Genomic DNA, 26,341 nt, shown 5'->3' on the forward strand with positions numbered 1-26,341 from the left:
TAATAAAGGATGTAGCCACTACTGTGCTCATTTTGTTCATTTGAATTAAGTTGGGGCCCGAACCATTGGTTTTCCCTTTAAACAAGGACCTGAAGGTAGGGATCACTGGCAGGTAAGTTATGGTCCAAAAGGGATCACCACTTTTAATGATACCTCACTAGCCTTATACTCACCACTAGCCTTATACATGCTGAGAGAAAACACTGGATGATAGCTGTATAATCCTCTGGATCCAAAGGTGGGAGGTCAAGAAGATAAGAGATGTGCTACTTTATAAAAAATATATTTAACTCAAATATATTGATCTTCATATTGGGAAGAACTGGATATTGGGGAGATGCTACACCAGGCTTCGATTCCTTGGTCAGGAACAAATGGATATGAATTGGAGTGGCTGGGATGGAAGAGTCAGGACTGAATTGGGTCTTGCAAGAGGGATCCAGGGATCTAAGGAAGAGGATTACAAACTGAAAGGACAATCAGAAGCAGGCAGATAGATATGGTATGTCCTGTTGTGGGTGCTCTGGAGAGGCCCTGAGAGTAGAGTACTTGTACTGAGAAATCATGAAGATGAGTTTGGAAGGATGTGACTGTGAAGGACCTTTGATGTCAGATTGGAGAGCTGACATTTCTTTAAGCATTAAGAAATCAGTACTTACGTTAGAACAACATTTCAAATTTTGGATATTGTTTCAGTTTGTTTTGACTTTTGAACATAATTATAGGTAATTTAATATTGTAGAATAAATATCATCTGACTGCTGCTTTGTTTATTTGGAAATTTCTCTCTCTTCTTACGCTGCTAAGTAAATTCATCAAAATATTTTATTTGCTAAAAGTGCAGATTGTTTTTCCTGCATACAAAATATTTTAATCAAATGGATTTAAAAGTTTTGTGCTTCACCTCATTCCTCACACCTCACATTGATCATCTTCTGACCCTGGCTCTAGTTCTGACATGGTTTGGCTGTGTCCCCACCCAAATCATATCTTGAATTATAGTTCTCATAATCCCCATGTGTCATGGGAGGGACCTGGTGGGAGGTATTTGAATCATGGAGGTGGTTTCCCTCATGCTGTTCTCATGATAGTGACTGAGTTCTCATGAGATCTGGTGGTTTTATAAGGGGCTTTCCCCCTTTTGCTTGACACTTCTCCTTGCTGTCACCATGTGAAGAAGGACATGCTTGCTTCCCCTTCTGCCATGATTGTAAGTTTCCTGAGGCCTCTCCAGTCATGCTGAACTGTGAGTCAATTAAACCTCTATCCTTTATAAATTACACAGTCTCAAGTAGGTCTTTATTTGCGGCATGAGAATAGGGGACTAATACAGTAAGTTGATACTGGGAGTGGGTTTCTGCTTAAAGATACCCCAAAAAGTAGAAGCAACTTTGGAACTAGGTAACAGGCAGAGGTTGGAACAGTTTGGAGGGCTCAGAAAAAGACAGAAAAGTGTGAGAAAGTTTAGAACTTCATAGAGACTTGGAGGGCTCAGAAGACAGGAAGATATGGGAAAGTTTGGAACTTCCTAAAGACTTGTTTAATAGCTTTGAGCAAAATACTGTTAGTGACATGGACAATAAAATCTAGGCTGAGGTGGTCTCAGATGGAGATGAGGAACTTGTTGGGAACTGGAGCAAAGATGACTTTTGTTATGCTTTAGCAAAGAGACTGGTGGCATTTTCCCCCTGTCCTAGAGATCTATGGAACTTTAAACTTGAGAGAGATGATTTAGGGTATCTGCTGGAAGAAATTTCTAAGCAGCAAAGCATACAAGAGGTGACAGAGTATAAAGTTTGGAACACTTGCAGCCCGAAGATGTGGTAGAAAAGAAAAACTCATTTTCTTGGGAGAAATTCAACCCAGCTGCAGAAATTTGCCTAAGTAATAAAAGCCCAATGTTAATTGCCAAAACAATGAAGAAAATGTCTCCAGGGCATGTCAGAGACCATCATGGCAGTCCCTCCCATCACAGGCCTGGAGGCCTAGGAGGGAAAAATGGTTTCATGGGTTGGGCCCAGTGCCCACCTGCTCTAAGCAGCCTCAGGACATGGTGCCTTGAGTCCCAGCTGTTTTGGCTTCAGCTGTGGCTAAAAGGGGCCAAGGCACAGCATTGCTTCAGAGGGAGCCCCAAGCCTTGGCAGCTACCATGTGGTTGGGCTTGCACGTGCATAGAAGTCAAGAACTGAGGTTTGGAAACCTCTATCTAGACTTCAGAGGATATATGGAAATACCTGGATGTCCAGGAATAAGTCTGCTGCAGATGGGGAGCTCTCATGAAGAACCTCTGCTAGGGCAGTGTGGAAGGGAAATGTGGGGTTGGAGCCCTCACAGAGTCCCCACTGGTGCACTGCCTAATGGAACTGTGAGAAGAGGGCCACCATCCTCCAGACCCCAAAATGGTAGATCCACTGATAGCTTGCATTGTGCACCTGGAAAAGCTGCAGACAGTCAATACCACCCCATGAAAGCAGCCAGAAGGGGAGGTGTTCCCTGCAAAGCCACAGGGACAGAGCTTCCCAAGGCCATTGGAGCTCACCTCTTGCATCAGCATGACCTGGATATGAGACATGGAGTCAAAGGAGAATCATTTTGGAACTTTAAGGTTTAATGACTACCCTACTGGATTTCAGACTTGCATGGGGCCTGTAGTCCCTTTGTATTCACCAATTTCTCCCATTGAAATGAGTGTGTTTACCCAATGCCTGTACCCTCATTGTATCTAGGGTGCAACTAACTTGCTTATGATTTTACAGGCTCTTGGCAAAAGGGACTTGCCTTGTCTCAGATGAGACTTTGGGCTTAGACTTTTGGGTTAATGGTGGAATGAGTTATGACTTTGGGGGACTGTTGCAAAGACATGATTGTGTCTTGAAATGAGAGGACATGAGATTTGGGAGGGGCTGGGTGTGGAATGATATGGTTTGGCTGTGTCCCCACTTAAATCTCATCTTGAATTGTAATTCCCACAATCCCCACATGTCATGGAAGGGACCTGGTAGGAGGTAATTGAATCATGGGGTCAGTTACCCTCATGTTGTTGTTGTGATCGTGAGTCTCATGATATCTGATGGTTTTATAAAGGGCTTTTCCCCCTTTTGCTCAGCACTTCTGCTTGCTGCCATCATGTGAAGAAGGACATGTTTGCTTCCCCTTCTGCTATGATTGTAAGTTTCCTCACAGTAACTGTGAGTCAATAAAACCTCTTTCCTTTATAAATTACCCAGTCTTGAGTATGTCTTCATTAGTTATTAGCAGCTTGAGAATAGACCAATACAAGTTCTGAACATCTTTCTTTTTTTTTAAGCATCTAAACAGAAATGTATTGCTCACAGTTCTGGAGGTTAGGAAATCCAAGATTAAGGGGCTAGCAAATTCAGTGTCTGGTGAGGGCCCCTCACATAGTAGAAGTGCCTGAACATCTTTTTTAAAATGTCTTTCCTCCCACTACTGGTCTTGTTCTTCCTTATTTTCTTTCCTGTGTTTTTTCCTCTATCCCAACTCAAGGCTCTTTTGCATTTGCTTGTCCTTATCATGTCCTTGCAAGCCTTTCCCTCAAGAGAGGGTGAAACTACCTGAAGCCAAGAAATGAAAGAGTGTTCTGTAGACTATAGGTTTGTGGAAAGGGAGGGGAGGGAACCAGAGCCACACACACCTGTCCCCCTGGCATCTGAAGGAAAGGCTGGGCTCATGAAGACTGTGTCTACCAGATGCCAAAATAACTTCTCAGTGGAGCCAACTCAATCAAAGACAGGCAATTCAGTGCAAATTTAGTCCATGTGGTTCATTGGCATTGTGTGGGCGAAACAACCCATTGATTGATATCCCTGATCACTTTCCAGCCAGTAATTTTGGTGTTTCCTAAAACAGAGATTGCTAAAGTGGGAAGGAGGAATATTCAAGTAGTGAATACAATGATCCATGGGAGGCAAGAAAGAAATATCAGAACTTCTATTTGTATCTAAAATAAGAATCTAAGCCATATTAACATTTGATTTTATGGATTGTTAATAGTATATATGTAATTTTAACATAAATAATAGGGATGAATCCTCAAATTTTTTGCTGATGCATAATCAAAACAGTTTGGTGACTACTGTTCTAGATTACAAATTCCCAATCTGTGGGCTCAGTGTCCTCCCACTCTACCATAGGGGCAACGGTTATTACAAGAGTTCTATTAAGACATGTAGGGGACTTATCTTCACATTCAGTACATATTACAAATGCAATGATCTGCTCAAGGTTTTCAGGGTTCATTTAATATGCTTTTGCTATTGTGTTTTGAAATTTACTGTAAAAGTAACTTTCTTATACCTGAAAAATGTGAATACATTGAAGGAGACACAGTTACACATGGGACACAAATAAGTAAGGAGAGGGGAGAATCAAGTTCCAACAAGATGTTAGATTAGTTGTTCAAAGTATTTAACTTATTGGAAGAGTTATATATACTTAATCATCTCTCTTTTTCTTTAAAGCAAAAATTGTTTTGCTTTTCTCTCAACATATTTCTTTGTTCCCCTATTTTGAGGAGTAAGTATTAGGACATTTCATGGACCTGACTTCTAGCAGTGTTTTTTTTGTTTGTTTTTTTGTTTGTTTGTTTGTTTTTGAGACAGAATCTCCCTCTGTCACTGAAGCTGGAGTGCAGTGGCGTGATCTCGGCTCACTGCAACCTCTGACTCCAGGGTTCAAGCGATTCTTCTGCCTCGGCCTCGCGGGTAGCTGGGATTACAGGCAGGTGCCACTGCATCTGTCTAATGTTTGTATTTTTAATAGAGATGGGGTTTTGCCATGTTGACCAGGCTGGTCTCGAACTCCTGCCCTGAGGTGATCTGCCCACCTCGGCCTCCCACAGTGCTGGGATAATAGGCGTGAGCCACTGCACCCGGCTGCACAGTGTTATTTTAATTCATGTGTATATTAGCTTGCTAGGGCTCTCATAACAAAATACCACAGACTGTGTGGCTTAAACAACATAAATTTATTTTCTGACAATTCTGGAACTAGAAATCCAAGATCAAGGGTTCAGTATGTTTGGTTTTTTCTACAGTCCCCCTCCTTGACTGTTGATGGCCACCTTCTTACTATGTTCTCACATGAACTTCTCTGTGTTCACATGTGCTTCTGGTGTTTCTCTATGTGTCATAATCTCCTCTTCTCATATGATCACTAATCCAGTTGCCTTCTGGCCTCATTTTTACTTAGTCATCCCTTTAAAGTTTCTGTATCCAAATACAGTCACATTCTGAGGTATTACGAGTTAGGACTTCAACATATAAATTTGAGGTAACACAATTTAGCACATAACAATGTACACTTACTTGTGATGAGTCTATTTTTTCAGGAAAGAATGTGGGACCTAGCCGTATTGAGAAGCAACTATATTAGGGCAACTATATTCTGATTTGTCAAGGACAGTCCTGATTTATTTTTATTGTCCTGACTTAATTAAACTAGCACCCCCTTGGACTGCCAGAAGTGTTTCATTTGGATGATAAATGATATGGTGATCCTGATAGAAAGCTTCTAGAAAAAGAGTTTATGTATTTGAGTCTGGACTCAAAAAAATGCATTGCTGCACCTAGACTACCTCGACTATGAAATAGAGGCAGTAATAGTACTTACCCCATGGGTTATTGTGAGAATTAAATGAGTCAGTATGTGTAAGTCATTCAGAACACTGCCCTGCATAGAGTAAGCACTGAGTGTAACACTGAGTAAGCAAAGAGCAGGGGGATTGTATTTGTCAGGTGTGATGGTGAATTTTGTGTGTCAGGTTGGCTGAGCCAGTGTGCCCAGATCTTTGGTCAAACATTATTCTGGATGTTTCTGTGAGGGTGTTTTTGAATGAGATTTACATTTAAATTGATTGACTTTGAATAAAGCAGGTTACTCTCTGTAATGTGGGTAAGCCTCTTCCAATCAGTTGAAGGCCTGAATAGAACAACAGGATGACTTCCCCTGAGTAAGAAGGAACATGCCAGCAGATCGTCTTCAGACCTCACCTGCAACATTGACTCTTCCTGGTTCACAAGCAGTCTGCCTTTGGACTCGAACTGCAACTTTTTCCTGGGTCTCCAGTCGGCTGACCTCCCTTGTCAGATTTTGGACTTGCCAAGCCTCCACAATCACATGTGCTAATTCCTTAAAAATAAATCTATCTCTCTCTCTCTCTCTCTCTCTCTCTCTATATATATATATATATATACACATATATATATATGTACACACACATCCTGTTGGTTCAGTTTCTCTGGAGAACCTACCTAATACAACCAGTATGCAAGCCAAAACTGTACCTGAAGGATAACTTTTAATTTTTACAAAGTTCATATATTTCTGGATTTTTATCTCCTTCTATATTCACTATACTCTTTGCCTGCCTGTAGATATATCAATTTTTAAAAATGAAGATCCGTGACAAGACACTATGGAGGATGAATAGGTTCTCTCTCTATTATTCTCAGTATTAAAAAAAGAAACCCTGAATTTTGCATTCCATACCATGTTTTGAAGGAATATTGATGTTATCTGATAGAATCCTCATCATTCATCATTGTGAAGATGAATTTTTTTTTTCAGGAAGCAAGATTAGTAGCTTTAATGAATGTTTAAAATAAAAGAATTCTAAGATTGGTTTTGGTAAAATGAGTGTTAAAAAAATTGAATCACTATGCCCAAAACTGAGTCCAAAGCTAAGCAAGCAAGCAGATATATTGGCAAGAGTTCAGCCAAGTTAGAAGACTGGCAAGTCACCCTTATGAAAAAAAAGTTAAACATCTTGAAAAGCAAATAAAGGCTTGAGGTACATCTGAGTAGCAGCTATCAAATTTTAAAAAGGGTTATTGTAGAAGAGATGGAGACCAGCTGTTTTCCAACTCTGCTGAGCTCAGATAAGAACAAAACTGGATAAAAACTGCAATATGACAGATCATTTAGATCTAGGGAAGTATTTCCTGGAAGTTAACGTAGTTGGAATGGTTATTTAGGATGTTCTGGAATACATTCAAGGGATTCTTTAAAGCTGATTAGGTTTACCTTTTCAGGATGTGAAACAAAGTGGAAACTACAGATTTAGGTTCCCCAATTGAGTAATCAGCAGAATCACTAGGGTTAGATGGGGTGAGGAGACTTCAAAAAAACACAGACTTCATTTCTATGAAGTGATAGAGGTAGCTTCCAGGATATATTGTTGAAAATAAAAGCAAGGTGCAAAAGAGAATACAGCATGTTACCTTTGGTATAAGTCTAAAAGGGAAAAAGGAACACGTATGTATGCTTATTTGCTTTTTTTCCTCTTCAAAAAGGAAACAGAAACAGCAAACTGGAAACTAATAAAATTAGTTACCTATTGGGGATAGGTGGAAGATGGGAATGGGATTTCTCTTTGTATACTTTTTGTTTTAGTTTCCTATTGCTGATAGAATAAATTCCCATAAATGTAGATCCTTACAACAACACAAATTTACTATTTTACAGTTCTGGAGGTCATAAGTCCAATATGGGTCTCATTGGGCTAAAGTTAAGGTGTCAACTGGGCTGCATTCCTTCTGAAAGTTCTAGAGGATAATTCATCTCCTTCCTTTCTCTAGCTTCAAGAGGCTGCCTGCATTCCTTGGCTCATGGTCCTTTTCTCCAACTTCAAAGCCAGCAGCACCACATTTTCAAATCTCTTTGAATCTGACCCTTCTGCCTCTTGCTTTCACTGTTTAGGACCCTTGTGATTACATTCAGGTCCATAAAATAATAGAGAATATTCTTGTTATCTTAAGGTCAACTGGTTAGCACTCTTAATTCTTCTTTATTCTCTAACATATTCACAGCTTCTGGCAATTAAGATGTGGACATCTTTTGCCAGGACAGTGGCGGAGGAGGCATCATTCTGCCTACCACATCTTTAAAAAATAATCTTAACTTTTGAATGATGTAAATTTTTATATATTCGAAAATAAAATGGAATCAAAAATGGGTAATAAAAGCAAACTCTAAAATTGAATATAAATAGAAACAAATGAGCCTAACTCTATATCAAATGGTAACATAACTATATGGGGGAGAAAATAAAGAATTTATTCCAGGCCAGGCACAGTGGCTCATGCCTGTAATCCCAGCACTTTGGGAGGCCGAGGCCGAGGCAGGTGGATCACTAGGTCAGGAGATCGAGACTGTCCTGGCTAACACAGTGAAACCCCCTCTCTACTAAAAATACAAAATATTAGCTGGGTGTGGTGGCAGGTGCCTGTAGTCACAACTACTCAGGAGGCTGAGGCAGGAGAATGGTGTGAACCTGGGAGGCAGAGCTTGCAGTAAGCCGAGATTGTGCCACTGTACTCCAGCCTACGAGTACACCCTTAAAATGAGATATATTTTAAGGACTAAAATAATTACATAGAAATCTTAATTTGTACTCAGCAAATTTGTTGTTGGTAATGGTTGTAATGTAGTCACCTTGAAACTATTTTGAGTATATTTTAGGGAAGTATAAATGAGTAAATGTGTTAATGTTGTGGGGAGCCAGGATAATCACTGTGGAAGAAGGGAGATAAAATATGGAGTGCAGAAGGTGAGGGAGAACCTTGTGGTATTGGATTTTTTATATGTATTCCCTGAAATGGCATAGAATATTGATACCCTAGGAGCACTGAGCACACCTAGTACCAAATCTTGGTTTCTAAATAGCATTCCTTGCTAAAAGAAACCAAGGCACTTTAAAGAAATGTCTGATCTCAGGTGGAACAGGTATAAGATAAAAGGTAAGCCTGTAACAACTAGTAGTGTCAAAAAGTAAGGTAGTGCTAAAATACAGATGGAGATGTCTCCAAAGGACACATAGAGCTCCCACTGGCCAAACTTAAGACATTTGAGCATCAAACAGATAAATAAAAAGTAGTCACAGATTTTGACTTAAAAAAGGACTTCTTGATATTACAGTAGAGGCAGGGTGAGAGGGAAAGCACTTTTTTTTAGAGAATAATGCCAACTAATAAATGCAAAAGAAAGAATACATTTGGAAAATCATTGTTTTTATAATCCCTAATGTAATAAGTGATTCAGCAGGGTCATCAATGAATGTTAAAACAATTAGATGAAATATAGCTGGCATATAGGATATTTACATTATTATAAAATATATCACAGAGTTATTCCATTACAGAAGGAAAAAGATTTATTTGTGATGGAGAAATCTAGTCAATATTGCCTTAAGTGATCAAACTTGCTTCATAACAATGAGATGCACCAACATTTTGTGCCTCCTGATTTGATGGAACTTGACTCTAGTCATGAGGGAAAAAAATCAAGCAATTCCAGATATAGGACATTTTACAAGGCAACTTGCCGGGACTCCAGATTAAAAGAAATTAAATGTAAATCGAAGCAAAACAATGAGCATCAAATGCAATCTGTGACCCTTGATTAGACCTTGAGTTTTTAAAATAATGGCTATGAAAGACATCACTAGAACAATCGGAAAATTTTGAATATGGACTCTGTAATAAGTAATATTGTATCTACATTAAATATCTTGTGTATAATAATGCTATTATGTTCATATATGAAATGGTCTTAGTTCTCAGGAGATATATGATAAAGTATTCAGGGATAAATTTAGTATGATGTCAACAACTGTCAAACAGTTTAGAAGAAGTAGCTGTGTACATGTAACATATATGTACACACACATAAAATGAGGAAGAAATGAATGCAGCAAAATGTAAACGCTTACTTTTGATGGAACTGTTTTTTGTGCCACACTTTCAAATTTTTTATAGGTCTGATTTTCAAAATAACAAGTAGAAGAAAAAACCCTTTATTGAGCCCAAGGGCTTCTTACTACCCTTCGTGCTTATTTAGTTTGTATTTCAAGTAGTTGTTAAAAGATTTTTCTTCTTCTTCTTCTTTGTAAACAATGTGTTTCTGATTATCTTTTTGGAAACCTTCCCTGACATCCAGCTCTGTCTTTGAGTCCCTAGACAATGTGATTTTTTTGAATATGTACGATAGCAAATAGAAGAGATTTCTTGAATTCATGTAATAGCAAATAGAAGAGCTTCAGTGAAAAGAATGTTTTATGTTAATCTCTGTGGAAGTCCAATTTATAGGAAAAACATTTGAAAATGGTAAATAAAGTGGACGTATAGTATTACTTTATAACTGGCACTCAGTAAATATGTGCTAAATATGAGTGTATTTTGTAAGCTTCTAAATACCATTAAAATATCATGTGATAATAACTATAACAACACTTTTTTTAAAAGCACAGATTTCCAGGCCCTCCTTCAGACCTGTTGAAGGGGAATCTCTGAAGATAAGACCCTGATCTTCCTTTTAAACAAGTTTGCTCTGTTCTTCTGTTTGCTGAAATTGATGTCTTTAAGAAGATATAAGATGTTTAAGGGCTCCCTTCCTGTCTTTGGGCTCAGCCTTAAGTCCTCCCCCTCACCTCTTCCATCCTCGCCAATCTCTGCTCGCCTCTGCTAATGGGGATTCTTTACCATCTGCCATGATCTGTATACTTTATTATTTTTCCTCACTACCCATCCCACCTTGTTTGCTTTCTCTTGGTTTTCCACCTCTCTCCATGAGTACTAGATCCGCGTTACTCAGTGTACTCTCCATGGAGACAGCCCACCCAGTCTCACACCTAACTCCTGCTGCTCATCTAGTAGGTGGGACAATGTTTTTTACAAAATATGTATATTTTTTAGGGCTCTGTGATTTTTCCATAAAGAAAGTCTCTCTGGGATACCAGTAACTCTGTGGGAAATTCTGAGAACATACACCAGATTTATGCTTCCTGGGTCTATGCAATCAGGCTCTTGAGGATAATGGTTAAGATGGTGGACTCTGGTGTCAAACTGCTTGGTTCTAAAGACAGACTAACCACTTGGTAGCTATATGACTTTTGGCAAATTTTTTAACCTCTTTGAGCTTTGCTTTCTCGTCTGTAAAAGGGAAATATTAACAGAACCTACCTCAAATGGTTTTTGTGAGGATTAAAGGAGTTTACATGTAATAGCACCTAGGAAAATGCTATATAAGTGCTTACTGTTTTTTTCTTTGTATTTCAATGGCTACAAAAGGTGTTTACTTTTTTTTTAAATTCATCTTCACCTTTCCATTGAATGTTAAACCTGGATTAAATTCTGCTTTCAATATATTAATAACTATTTTTATAAAATGATTTATTTCTTGCTTTCTTTGTGTTTCTCATGAATTCAGGTTTCCCTAGGACTTCTGCATGCCCATGCCACACATATCCTGTGGCCCCCAGAGCGCTGGCAGAAATTAGAATCTGTTCTTCCTCCAGAGCGCTTACCAGTACAAAGAGAAGAGGAATGACTGCATGAATCTACCTGAGTTGCTGGCATTGGGATGCCAGTTACTGGAGAGGAATGGAAAAACAAAACCTCCAAAAGGGAAAAACTTCCAACAATATGATGCTGTGTGAGAAAAATTTACAGCACATTAAGACGATCTGTATTATTAAATAAATAATTTTCAAACGTTAAATAGTATTAAATGGCACCTGATTTTGTGTTAAATTTTAGTTCCCTGTTGTTTAATGCCCCCAAAATATGTAGATCTTTGAGAATGTAAAAATACTGCATCCACATGTCTTAATGGGGCTAAATTTCAGATTATTTGTTACATATACTTATTCTATTGATTGTTGGGTTTTGATTTTGGTGCTTGCTGCTGAAATAAATTGAAAATTAATATTCAATAAAAATGATGTATTTGCCACTTACTGTTAAGGTAGAACAAGAAGGAACACATATTATACATATAATGATGGGAATTATATTGTGATTTGTAGTATCTACAAAGTAGTAACTGCCAGTTAGGAAGAACAGTAAACAGTGATGTTAAAATAAAACAATGATTGGTCAGGTCCTGTCTTGAGTGTTTAATTCTCATTGAGCACATCCATTAATGAGGAATTTCTTACCTGTTCTGAAAATAAGGAATTAAAGTAATGGAGAACCCATTCTATTGATACTTGCATACAGTCAAGCCTTTCTTATTGGCCCTTTTTAATCTTACATTTCTGAGTAATATCATGCCTGTTCACAATGATGGGTAAACCCATTTATCAGCATTTAGTCATACTATTTGTTTAAAAGTTCTGAGTGAAATAGAAGAAAAAACAGTCCAGATCAGCCAAGTTTGATTTTCTTCCCCTAATTATTTCTCAGTATTCACGTCTGTAATACTGAAATCACCAATTGCAAAGTTATAGTAGAATAATAGAGTCTGTAATTTGTATGGATAAGGGAGTAAATTCCCTGCATCTAAGTCTGTGTTTATGAAAGCTTCTTTTTCATCATAGCATCATCATATTCAACAAATATTGATGAGCACTTATATATTAATGTTGGTCAGAATTTTTTTCTAAAGCAGATCGCTTAAAATTTTTCTCTGGCTCTTCATTGCCCTTCTCAATTCTTCAGTTCAATTTTCTCTTCCCCAACTTGAACTTCATACCCTGGCTTTTAACTGCAGTTGACCAAATACTGCTATTTCAAAGCTTGTAATTTTTTTTTCTTTCTTGGCAAAGTGCCTCCCTTGGAATTATTTGTAAAATGTTTAGTGCATAAGGGTATTGACCCTTTACTTGCTGGAACACAGGAAGGTCTAAGGGTCATATAAGAGAGGATTGGGAGTACTGAGGGGAGGTAGAGTAAAGAACAAATAGGTGCTGGTAGTGGCTGCTATTTACCACTGGTATAGAAGAGTTCAATATTTTAACAGTTTAGCCCATTGGCTATCAGCCTTGCTACCTTATTGACTACCCGTGCCATTGTTACTCGAACTATTCATTCAAGATTCTAAATCTTTGGAGGGAAGGTAAATGCTCTTCCTATTCAATTTTCTATTCACTAGCCATCCAGCACATCACCAGCAGAGTTAATGCCTAATGCTTGTTGAACAGCTCAGCTGACTAGTTACTTCTTCAGGAATACGACCCCAGGCAGTCACTGCTCTACCTGACATATACGTTCATTAATGTGTCACTGTGCATGTTAATGATTTGTGTACATATTTTCTCCCCTACTAGACTGTGAGCTAGTAGTCTATTCTAGAGCAGAGTTTATCTTGCTCAACTTGGTCATACGATTGTTCATAATTGACAATAAAATTCTGTCTAATCAATGTATGAATCCTAGGCACTGTGTTAAGAACAGGAAAATCAAGGTAGATAAAACATAGATTCTCATAGTCTACTGGTGGGGGAAGGAGGAACTGTAAAGAGGCAAACAGTTAACATACAATTCAGCAGCAGGTATAGAGCATGGAATAGGTGAAATGTGAGCAGAAAGGGCTGTAAATCTGATTGTGTCTGGGGAAATAGGGATGGGGGAAACCGTCACAGAAGGGGTGCCATAGGCTGAGCCTTCTAAGATGAATGGAGTTCCCCTCCTGTGAATTATAAATTTAATCTGTATAAATGATTTCAGTCACTTAAATAGTTTCCTCTCAAACATTACTGCCAGTTTACTGCTCAGGGTGTAGTGTGTATATTGTGTTTTATACATTTAGTTTGTAAAATGTGAAATAATGATTGTGCCTCAGGAAGATTGAGATTTGTAATTTTTTTTTCACTTTACAGAAGTCATTTCAAACAATTTTACCAAGTAATTTATAAAAATGTGTTGTATATCAGAGGTTCCAAGATGGCCGAATAGGAACAGTTCCATTCTACAGCTCCCAGCATGAGCAATGCAGAAGATGGGTGATTTCTGCATTTCCAGCTGAGGGTACCAGATTCATCTCACTGGGGCTTGTCGGACAGTGGGTGCAGCCAACAGAGCAGGACAGGGCATTGCCTCACCTGGGAAGCACAAGGGGTCAGGAATTCCCTTTCCTAGCCAAGGGAAGCTGTGACAGACGGTACCTGGAAAATCGGGATACTCCCACCCTAATACTGCACTTTTCCAAGGGTCTTAGCAAATGGCACACCAGGAGATTATATCCTGTGCCTGACTTAGAAGGTACCACGCCCACAGAGCCTCACTCACTACTAGCACAGCAGTCTGAGATCAAACTGCAAGGTGGCAGCAAGGCTGGGAGAGGGGCATCCACCATTGCTGAGGCTTGAATAGGTAAACAAAGTGGCTGGGAAGCTTGAACTGGGTAGAACCCACCGCAGCTCAAGGAGGCCAGCCTGCCTCTGTAGACTCCACCTCTGGGGTCAGGGCATTGCTGAACAAAAGGCAACAGAAACTTCTCCAAACTTAAACATCCCTGTCTGACAGCCTTGAAAAGAGTTGTGGTTCTCCCAGCATGGAGTTTGAGATCTGAGATTGGACAGAATGCCTCCTCAAGTGGGTCCCTGACCCCTGAGTAGCTTAAGTGGGAGACACATCCCAGTAGAGGCCAACTGACACCTCATACAGCCGGGTGCCCCTCTGAGATGAAGCTTCCAGAGGAAGGATCAGGCAGCAACATTTTCCGTTCTGCAATATTTGCTGTTCTGCAGCCTCCACTGGTGATACCCAGGCAAACAGGGTCTGGAGTGAACCTCCAGCAAACTCCAACAGACCTGCAACTGAGGGTCCTGATTGTTAGAAGGAAAACTAACAAACAGAAAGGACATCCACACCAAAACCCCATTGCTATGTCACCATCATCAAAGACCAAAGGTAGATAAAACCACAAAGATGGGGAGAAACCAGAGCAGAAAAGCTGAAAATTATAAAACTCAGAGTGCCTCTTCTCCTCCAAAAGAATGCAGCTCCTCGCCAGCAACAGAACAAAGCTGGATGGAGAATGACTTTGATGAGTTGAGAGAAGAAGGCTTCAGACAATTGGTAATAACAAACTTCTCCGAGCTAAAAGAGGATGCTCGAACCCATCGCAAAGAAGCTGAAAACCTTGAAAAAAGATTAGACAAATGGCTAACTAGAATAAACAGTGTGGAGAAGACCTTAAATGACCTGATGGAGCTGAAAACCATGGCACAAGAACTACATGATGCATGCACAAGCTTCAGTAGCCGATTTGATCAAGTGGAACAAAGGATATCAGTGATTAAAGATTAAATGAATGAAATGAAGTGAGAAGAGAAGTTTAGAGAAAAAAAAGTAAGAAGAAATGAACAAAGCCTCCAAGAAATATGGGACTATGTGAAAAGACCAAATCTGTGCCTGATTAGTGGACCTGAAAGTGATGGGGAAAATGGAACCAAGTTGGAAAACACTCTGCAGGATATTATCCAGGAGAACTTCCCCAACATAGCAAGGCAGGCCAACATTCAAATTCAAAAATACGGAGAATGCCACAAATACAGAGAAATCCTCAAGAAGAGCAACTCCAAGACACATAATTGTCAGGTTCACCAAAGTTGAAATGAAGGAAAAAATGTTAAGGGCAGCCAGAGAGAAAGATTGGGTTACCCACAAAGGGAAGCCCATCAGACCCACAGCAGATCTCTCGGAAGAAACTCTACAACCCAGAAGAGAGTGGGGGCCGATATTCAACATTCTTAAAGGAAAGAATTTTCAACACAGAATTTCATATCCAGCCAAACTAAGCTTCATAAGTGAAGGAGAAATAAAATCCTTTACAGACAAACAAATGCTGAGAGATTTTGTCACCACCAGGCCTGACATATAAGAGCTCCTGAAGGAAGCACTAAACATGGAAAAGAACAACTGGTCCCAGCCACTGCAAAAACATGCCAAATTGTAAAGACCATCAATGCTAGGAAGAAACTGCATCAACTAACAAACAAAATAACCAGCTAACATCATAATGAGAGGATCAAATTCACACAGAACAACCTTAAATGTAAATGGGCTAAATGCTCCAATAAAAGACACAGGCTGGCAAATTGGATACAGAATCAAGACCCATCAGTGTGCTGTATTCAGGAGACCCATCTCGTGTGCACTGATACACATAGGCTCAAAATAAAGGGATGGAGAAAGATCCACCAAGCAAATGGAAAACAAACCACCAAAAAAAAAGTGGGGGTTGCAATCCTAGTCTCTGATAAAACAGACTTTAAACCAACAAAGATCAAAAGAGACAAAGAAGGCCATTACATAATGGTAAAGGGATCAATTCAACAAAAAGAGCTAACTATGCTAAATATATATGCACCCAATACAGGAGCACCCAGATTCATAAAGCAAGCCCTTAGAGACCTACAAAGCAACTTAGACTCCCACACAATAATAATGGGAGACTTTAACACCCCACTGTCAACATTAGACAGATCAGTGAGACAGAAACTTAACAAGGATATCCAGGAATTGAATTAAGCTCTGCACCAAGCAGACCTAATAGACATCTACAGAACTCTCCACCCCAAATCAACAGAATATACATTCTTCTCAGCACCACATCACACTTATTCCAAAACTGACCACATAGTTGGAAGTAATGCACACCTCAGAAAATGTAAAAGAACAGAAATTATTTAAAAAAAAATTTTTAAAAATTAAAAAATAAAAAAACTGTCTCTCAGACCACAGTGCAATCAAACTAGAAGTCAGGATTAAGAAACTCACTCAAAACCACTCAACTACATAGAAACTGAATAACCTGCTCCTGAATGACTACTGGGTACATAATGAAATGAAGGCAGAAATAAAGATGTTCTTTGACACCAATGAAAACAAAGACACAACATACCAGAATCTATGGGACACATTTAAAGCACTGTGTAGAGGGAAATTTATAGCACAAAATGCCCACAGTAGAAAGCAGAAAATATCTAAAATCGACACCCTAACATCACAATTAAAAGAACTAGAGAAGGAATAGCAAACACATTCAAAAGCTAGCAGAAGGCAAGAAATAACTAAGATCAGAGCAAAACTGAAGGAGATAGAGACACAAAGAAACCCTTCAAAAAATCAATGAATCCAGAAGCTGGTTTTTTGAAAAGATCAACAAAATTGATAGACTGCTAGCAAGACTAATAAGAAAAGAGGGAAGAATCAAGTAAATGCAATAAAAACTGCTAAAGAGGATATCACCACCAATCCCACAGAAATACAAACTAGCATCAGACAATACTATAACCACCTCTACACAAATAAACTAGAAAATCTAGAAGAAATGGATCAATTCCTGGACACATACACCCTCCCAAGACAAAATCAGCAAGAAGTTGAATCCCTGAATAGACCAATAACAAGTTCCAAAACTGAAGCAACAATTAATAGCCTACCAACCAAAAAAAGTTCAGGACCAGACAGATTCACAGCCAAATTCTACCAGAGGTACAAAGAGGAGCTGGTACCATTCCTTCTGAAATTATTCCAACCAATAGAAAAAGAGGGAATCCTCCCTAACTCATTTTACGAGGCCAGCATCATCCTGATACCAGAGCCTGGCAGAGACACAACAAAAAAAGAGAATTTTAGACCAATATCCCTGATGAACATCGATGCAAAAAAATAAAATACTGGCAAACCAAATCCAGCAGCATATCAAAAAGCTTATCCACCAAGATCAAGTTGGCTTCATCCCTGGGTTGCAAGGCTGGTTCAACATATACAAATCAATAAACATAATCCAGCATATAAACAGAACCAAAGACAAAAACCACATAATTATCTCCATACATGCAGAAAAGGCCTTTGACAAAATTCAACAGCCCTTCATGCTAAAAACTCTCAATAAACTAGGTATTGATGGGACCTATCTCAAAATAATAATAGGTATTTATGACAGACCCACAGCCAATATTATAGTGAATGGGCAAAAACTGGAAGCATTCCCTTTGAAATCTGGCATAAGACAAGGATGCCCTCTCTCACCACTCCTATTCAACATAGTGTTGGAAGTTCTGGCCAGGGCAATCAGGCAGGGGAAAGAAAGAAAGGGTATTCAATTAGGAAAAGAGGAAGTCAAATTGTCCCTGTTTGCAGGTGACATGATTGTATATTTCGATAACCCCATCGTCTCAGCCCAAAATCTCCTTAAGCTGATAAGCAACTTCAGCAAAGTCTCAGGATACAAAATCAATGTGCAATAGTCACAAGCATTCCTCTACACCAATAACAGACAAACAGGGAGCTAAATCATGAGTGAACTCCCATTCACAATTGCTTCAAAGAGAATAAAATACCTAGGGATCCAACTTACAATGGATGTGAATGACCTCTTCAAGGAAAGCTACAAACCACTGCTCAATGAAATAAAAGACACAAACAAATGGAAGAACATTCCATGCTGATGGATAGGAAGAATCAATATCATGAAAATATCCATACTGCCCAACGTAATTTATAGATTCAGTGCTATCCTGATCAAGCTACTATTGACTTTCGTCACAGAACTGGAAAAAAACTACTTTAAAGTTCATATGGAACCACAAAAAGAGCCCGCATAGCCAAGACAATGCTAAGCAGAAAAAACGAAGCTGGAGGCATCATGCTACCTGACTTCAAACTATGCTGTAAGTCTACAGTAACTAAAACAGCATGGTACTGGTACCAAAACAGAGATATAGACCAATGGAACAGAACAGAGCCCTCAGAAAAAATACCACACATCTACAACCATCTGATCTTTGACAAACCTGACAAAAACAAGAAATGGGGAAAAGATTCCCTATTTAATAAATGGTGCTGGGAAAGCTGGCTAGCCATATGTAGAAAGCTGAAAATGGATCCCTTCCTTACACCTTATACAAAAATTAATTTAAGATGGATTAAAGACTTAAATGTTAGACCTAAAACCATAAAAACCATAGAAGAGAATCTAGACAATACCATTCAGGACATAGGCATGGGCAAGGACTTCATGTCTAAAACACCAAAAGCAAGGGCAACAAAAGCCAAAACTGACAAATGGGATCTAATTGTACTAAAGAGCTTCTGCACAGCAAAAGAAACTACCATCGGAGTGAACAGGCAACCTACAGAATGGGAGAAAATGTTTGCAATCTACCCATCTGGCAAAGGGCTAATATCCAGAATCTACGAAGAAACAAATTTACAAGAAAAAAATCAGACAACCCCATCAAAAAGTGGGCAAAAGACATAAACAGACACTTCTCAAAAGAAGACATTTATGCAGCCAACAGACACATGAAAAAATGCTCATCATCACTGGCCATCAGAGAAATGCAAATCAAAACCACAACGTGATACCATCTCACACCAGTTAGAATGATGATCATTAAAAAGTCAGGAAACAACAGGTGCTGGAGAGGATGTGGAGAAATAGGAATACTTTTACACTGTTGGTGGGACTGTAAACTAGTTCAACCACTGTGGAATACAGTGTGACGATTCCTCAAGGATCTTGAACTAGAAATACCATTTGATCCAGCCATCCCATTACTGGGTATATACACAAAGGATTATAAATCATGCTGCTATAAAGACACATGTACATGTATGTTTACTGTGGCACTATTCACAATAGCAAAGACTTGTAACCAACCCAAATGTCCATCAGTGATAGACTGGATTAAGAAAATGTGGCACATATACACCATGGAATACTATGCAGCCATAAAAAAGGATGAGTTCATGTCCTTTGTAGGGACATGGATGAAGCTGGAAACCATTATTCTGAGCAAACTATCACAAAGACAGAAAACCCAAATATCACATGTTCTCACTCGTAGGTGGGAACTGAACAATGAGAACACTTGGACACAGGGTGGGGAACATCACACACTGGGGCCTGTTATGGAGTTGGGGGAGGGGGGAGGGATAGCATTAGGAGAAATACCTAATGTAAATGACAAGTTAATGGGTGCAGCACACAACATGGCACATGTATACATATGTAACAAATCTGCATGTTGTGCACATGTACCCTAGAACTTAAAGTATAATAATAAAATAAATAAATAAATAAAATAAAATGTGTTATATATCAAAGAACTTTTAAACTTAAATGAATGTTAAACTACCAAATTAGCTTGCTCATTTTTGCCTTGCACATGTAATTTCTGAATGCAGATGGTCAGAAAAAAAGGAAATTTAAAGAAATTTTTATAAGTTACCTATACTACAGATATAAGACTTCACTGGCATACATTGGGAGAGAGTGGAGACTGGCGTTTGGAAATGGAACTTGGAAAATATTTTAATATTCTTAAGTTACAGTTTACATAATCAACTATAGTCACACTTGGAATTTTTTTGAAGTTTTACCCACAATAATATTAGTCTATGGCATAAAAATATTTTCTCTATTCCTTCCTAAACCATATTCACCTCTGTATACCTGGTGATTTCCTCCTGAATCTTTCTCGGGTCTACGCAAAACTGCCTTCTCATGGAACTTCTATGGTCATCCTTTCTAAAGCAGCCACTGCCCCTTTGTCACTTTCTATCCACCTAGGCTGTTGCATTTCCTTGACAGCACTCTCACTGTTGTGATATTATGTTATTTGTTGATACTGTGCCAACTGGAATGTAAAATGCATGTAATTTATGTTATTCAGCACTATATTCCAATGACTACGGAAGTGTCTGATGTGTCTTCATCAATACTATCACACTCAGATCATATTATCTCTTCTTTCTTGTATTACTGTTTTTTAACTGTCATTGAACTTTTCTTACTATTCTCATTTTTGGATTTACATTTCTTCTTTTTTTTTTTTCCTTTGGAGACAGAGACTCACTCTGTTGCCCAGGCTGGAGTGCAGTGGCACCATCTCAGCTCACTGCAACTTCTGCTTCCTGAATTTCCAGATTCAAGAGGTTCTCGTGCCTTGGGATCCCGAGTAGCTGGGACTACAGGCCATGGGCCACCATGCCCAGCTAATTTTTTTGGTATTTTTAATAGAGATGGGTTTCACCATGTTGGCCAGGCTGCTGTCAAACTCCTGAGCTCAGTCAATCCACCCACCTTGGCTTCTCAAAGTGCTAGGAATACAGGCATGAGCCACTGCACCCAGCCTTTTCCAGTTCTTTATTCCATGCCTGTAATATTCTTTTAAGTTATTTTTGTTTCTTGTTTCATAATTTATTCTGCATTCTGGATATGTTTGTCAAATTTATCTTTCTTATCATTAATTTAGTTTTCTGATATATGAATATGCATTTTGCTATTTCCAACATTTATTTTATTTTCTTGCATATTTCATTTACTTTTATTCTTTTTATTTTGCCCTCTCTTTCAGGGTAGATGTAACATACATGTGCAAATTGAGGAGAGAAAATATTTGGTTTCTAAAATTCTCTTTTTTAAAAGAAGTAACCTTACTTTATGGAAAAAAATTATTTCAAGCCCTTATGGCATGGTTAAAAAAATATGTTACAGAAATTTTTTCAGTGTCTTACATTGCATTTTTCTTTATCCTCACTTGACTATGATTGCTGATCTATGCTGCTGTTCAGAAACCAGGTGTCTCTGTTAACATCAAGTTCTACTCATTCTGGGGCTGGAGAGTTTTAAGTTGGTAGCATAGCTTTTTAACTGCAGTTGCCATAACTCAGGGGCTGGAAGATAATTCTTCCCTGAATCTAGAACTGAAGCTTTGGCTAACTGTAGAGCCAGGGCTTATATCTCATCTCTACAAAACACCTCTGATTAGAACCACAGTGGACTTGGTTGCTCCTAAAAATATACTCTATCTTGAATGATTTCTTTAATGTTTTTACTTTTATTTTTAATAAACAACAATGGACCAAAATTAGAGAATTGCCAGGGAAAAAATCATAATGAAACAAGCTTACTAATATGTCCTAAACTCCTTACAAACTCCCCACCCTTAAAAATTATTTATATAAATAGGTATACATGTATATCACACATATATTACTAAGAGGACTAAAAGAGACCTGCCAGGGAAAAATCATGAGACAAGCTTGCTAATAGGTCCTAAACGCCTTACACTCCATCCTTAAACAAAAATTATTTATATAAATATGTGTACATATATATTAAACATATATTACTAAGAGGACCAAAAAGGTAAAAATAGCATACTACACACAAAACAAATAACATCTACAATGTTACGTATTTACAAGAGTCTTGAATATTACGCTAAGTAGAAAATCCTAATTTAAATCAAAACAGAAGTCTAAATTTTCTAACCATAATGTAATGAAAATAAATAATTCTGATTTTGTCCATTCAGGCTGCTACAGCAAAATAGATTAGATAACTTATAAACAAGAGAAATTTATTTCTCACAGTTTTGGAAGTCAAGAAGTCCAAGATCAAAGTGCCAGCAGATTTGCTCTCTGACGAGGCCCTTCTTCCTTCCTAGATGTCTTCTCACTGTAACCTTACGTGGAAGAAGGCGCAAACAAGCTCCTTCAGGTCTCTTTATAGGGCATTAATCCTATTCAACAGGCCTCCACCCCTGATCCAATGACCTGCCACACTCCTCACTTCCTAATGCATTGCACTGGGGAGTCAGGATTTCAACTCACCAATTTTAGAGGAGAAAAACATTCAGATCATAGCATATTCCTAATATAGACAATGTCAGGACCTCAAATCACTTTAAGTCTATTTAACAACCATTGCCTTTTGTGCCATCTTTGTCATTTAAAAAATACATCTATTTTAAACACAATACATTATTATTGTTTAATATAGTCAATATTTTAAAATTTTACTCACATATTTACTATTGTTTCCTGCATTTCCATGATTTCCATGCAGTTGTGTCTAAATGGTTGTTAAATCACCCATTGAGTTCCTAAGTTCAACTATTACATTTTTCAGTCCTAGAATTTCCGTTTGATTCTCTTTATAGTTCCTATTTTTCTGCCTAAATTCCTAATTTTATCTATTTCTTAAACATATTGATAATTATTATCTTAAAACTACATGATCACTTTGATTTTTGAATTTATCACGTTTGTTTCTATTGTCGATTTTTTTTTCCTGGAGTTTGGTCAGTTCTTGCAATTTTGTATGCTTATACATTTTTAATTCATTTTGAAAAATCACATTTGAAAAATTTTAGAGATAATTAGAAACTATTAGAGATAATATTTGAAATAATTCAATAAATATTAACTTCTACCAAAGAGGATTTCTATTTTGTCTTCACCCTCCCAAGATGTAACCATTTGGGGTCTCAGGCTATAACGTTTACCATAGATCCTCCTCCTTTTCGAGTCCGCCAAACCTATTATTAGCTTTTAAGCCTCTTTGCTACTGTATTCACATGAGCAGATACCTTAAGAGAAAGAGTGAGCTCAGTGTGATACACATCTCAATTTCTCTTATGTCTAGAATCTTGATCTTAGAAGTTATTGGTAAGACTCACTCAGATAAATTGTCCAGATTTCTAGTTGTAATAGGCAGGCGAGTTGGTCCAAAGAAAATTATCTACTATTGTAAGATCTAGAATCTTGCATGATTTGTATAGGTATTATGTGGGCTATGGAAAAAGGTGGAAGGGGTAAATGTTTTGGCATGACATTTTCGAATCTCTTTTTAGAATTGTCCATTTCAGAAGAGTATTTTGGAATCTTATCTTTAATAGATGTCATTTGTTACATTATAAGAACAATATAAACTTAGATGTAATTTTGCATTCAAATTACTAGATGTCTATGTATTTTTTATATCACATCAGATAACAGAATCATATTTGCCAGATACCCATTTTAAGTTTGTACTTGATTCTGGTCCACATCTCTTTGGTTTTATGTGAAATTAGATCAAGTGGTCATTTATTTAACTTTTCAACTTACATGTGAATCTTTATTATGTACCAGAAACTCTACTAGGTAGATTTCCATTTCCACTGGGAGAAATGTTCAGGAGAGATAAGGGAAGGTGGAGGCTAAAATTAATATTTAATATTTAAATTTGCATCATAAATAGCAGTTCGTATCTGTTATTTCTTTTTATCACATTCCTACTAAATGTAGAGTGGACATAGTGAGGAGAGGACACTGGGTTCAAAGGGTTGAGTAATTATTTATCAACCAGCTTCACCTTTTATGTTGCTTATCCCAATTTAATTTTTCTAATAGTGAAGAGAGAATCGTGGATATCATTTACTAAATGAAAATTTTAGAACACAGTTTCTGTGTTTTTGTTTTGTTTTGTTTTGTTTTTGTAGTCGGGGGGAATGTGGAAGTTAGTACTTTCAGACTATGCTCAATGGGAAAATATAAATATTAAATAATAGTGTATACATTTTGCATTTCCATGAACAGATTCCAAATGGTATTTTTAAATTTTTATTTTATTTTAAAATGACCAACATTTCTTAGATTCTATAAATTGAACATCAAACTTCTTACAAATTAAATAAGTAAATGTATCATAAATTGAGATAAATCACAGAAAATCTATTAATAAAAAGGGAATGTGTTCTGGAATCTATTGGTTTTTAGAAAAATAATGCTGAGTATAACACTAGTTGGACAGCATTCCTGACACTTTCGCTTCAGCCCCTTCCCAGCAGTCCTCGCAAATGTAATTCATTTCAACACACATAGGTTCACAAGAACACTTAAAATGTAAGCTGCTTTTCTCTCCCTGTTTTTGTTATACGATGAAACACGGTATTTGCATCATCTTGCCTCATATTGCACTCCACATCATTATTATTCACCTAGTCAGCTTCCATTTATTTTCAGAGATTGCCACATTATCAATTCCATTCTCATCATGTTAAGTAGGCTTCATGCCAATTTATAGTATTTTCCTTTTTTTTTTACAAGTCTAAATGTCCATAGTTTGAAGCCTAAAGAAAAACTAAGCCTCAATTTTTTGTACATTTTTAATTGCAGTAAAATATTTTCATAAAGTTTGTGTCAGAACCTACTCTGATACTTGTATTACAGTCTAAGCTACGTAACATTGTGTGTAATCTTTATATTTCTGAGAATATTATTTCAACTAAATCCACTAAAGAAATAATTTTTAATAGAGATTATCTACCATAAAAGTTAGATAAACTTTTTGGGGACTTACTAAGGGCTCCTGCTTAATAAGTTAGTCTTCCTTAACAGTATATTGCAAAAATAAAGTAACTGGCAGAAGTATGAACTAATAATACATTTAAATTTACTCTAGGTTATATCATGACAGAATACACTTGACAGTCATTTATTCTTGATGTTATATTTTAGAATATGAATATTCATACATCAGTTAAGTTATGTTTGCTCACTTATCTTCATATTCTCATCACCAAGTTGTAAAACATGGGTGCTTCAGAGCTTTCCATTTTGATTTTCAAGCTTAAACCACTGAAAGGTTGTGTCACGGTGTGTTCTTCTCTGAAGGCTTCACTGCCAGTCAGTCTGCAATTTCTCTTGTAAATCTCTGGTTGTTTGGTTTCTAACTGAATGACAGTTAAACATTTTGAATTCAATTGAAACTTACATTTTAGGAGTTTACTTTGCATTATCATCTGGATATTCAATATCCTTGCATTAATAATAAATGAAACAAATGACAGGTGGATTTTACTTTTCCCTTCAAAAAATTCTTTATAGCTCTTGTTTGATCACCAATGGATATCATATTCACACAAATTGTTACCCAAGAATCCTGTGATTATATGTATTAATCCTGTATTTTGGCATTTATAGATCTAAATCCTTCATGTATCGCTATCATTTGATTAACATACTTTTGATGAGGTTATAATTAAAGAAATAGATTTCCCTTAGCTCTCATTTAGTCTCTGAATTTAAGTGCCTTGCTCTTTCTAAGATCAAGAGGTTTTTTACATCTTCTCCATTTTCCTGCAGCAGCCACATACACTTTAAATCAAGTTTGGAGATCTTTACAACTAAACCCACTTTTTCTCATTACGTTAGGTAGATATGAGTATGCATTGATTTTTATTGAATTTAATTTTCATATAAGTTTTAAAGTAAGGTCATTAAACCTCCTAAATGAGATCAAATTGCTGAAATTATATGATGCCCTGACATATGTCTAAAGGATAAGATAATTTAAATATTTTTGAGTTTTAACATCTGAATTTTTGATTTCTCATTAATTCTCATTTTCTGTTTGAGAAAAAAAATACTGAGATTTGCTAAAATGTTGCTTTATCGTCTATAGAATTCTCTCATACCCCATCAGTCTGGCTTTCTCAATTATCTCTATAGTGGAGCATTATGAACAAGAGTGGAGCCTCTAGTATTTGTTCATTCTGTGTGACATTACAGTGCTATGTAGTGGCAACTTCCAGGGAGCAATTCTGGGCAATATAGCGGTAATGACAATGACTATAGCTGTTATTTATTGAATACCTCCATGTATCAGACACTGTGCTAATTAATTTACAAATATCATATTTAATCACAACAACATTTTCTTCCCAACAATATGTATGTAAAGGTAGATGCTATTCCTAATATAAAGTTGGGAAGACTGAGTATCCAAGAAGTTAAATGATTTGCCCAGTGTCACA

General features: G+C 37.4%; 1 protein-coding gene across 3 annotated transcripts in view; it reads left to right on the plus strand.

The window, feature by feature from the left end:
- The window catches only part of IMMP2L (inner mitochondrial membrane peptidase subunit 2), an 869,510-nt gene extending 857,615 nt beyond the window's left edge, over positions 1-11,895 (plus strand). For all 3 annotated transcript variants that reach the window (XM_050782656.1, XM_050782657.1, XM_050782658.1), the window contains one exon: positions 11,227-11,895. In XM_050782656.1, the coding sequence (XP_050638613.1) occupies positions 11,227-11,354 (128 nt within the window). In that variant the 3' untranslated portion in view covers positions 11,355-11,895. The remainder of the gene's footprint in view (positions 1-11,226) is intronic.
- The last annotated feature ends 14,446 nt before the right edge of the window (positions 11,896-26,341 follow it).

This window comes from Macaca thibetana, chromosome 3 (genome assembly GCF_024542745.1).
Source record: "Macaca thibetana thibetana isolate TM-01 chromosome 3, ASM2454274v1, whole genome shotgun sequence".
NCBI classification, from domain to species: Eukaryota; Metazoa; Chordata; class Mammalia; order Primates; family Cercopithecidae; genus Macaca; species Macaca thibetana.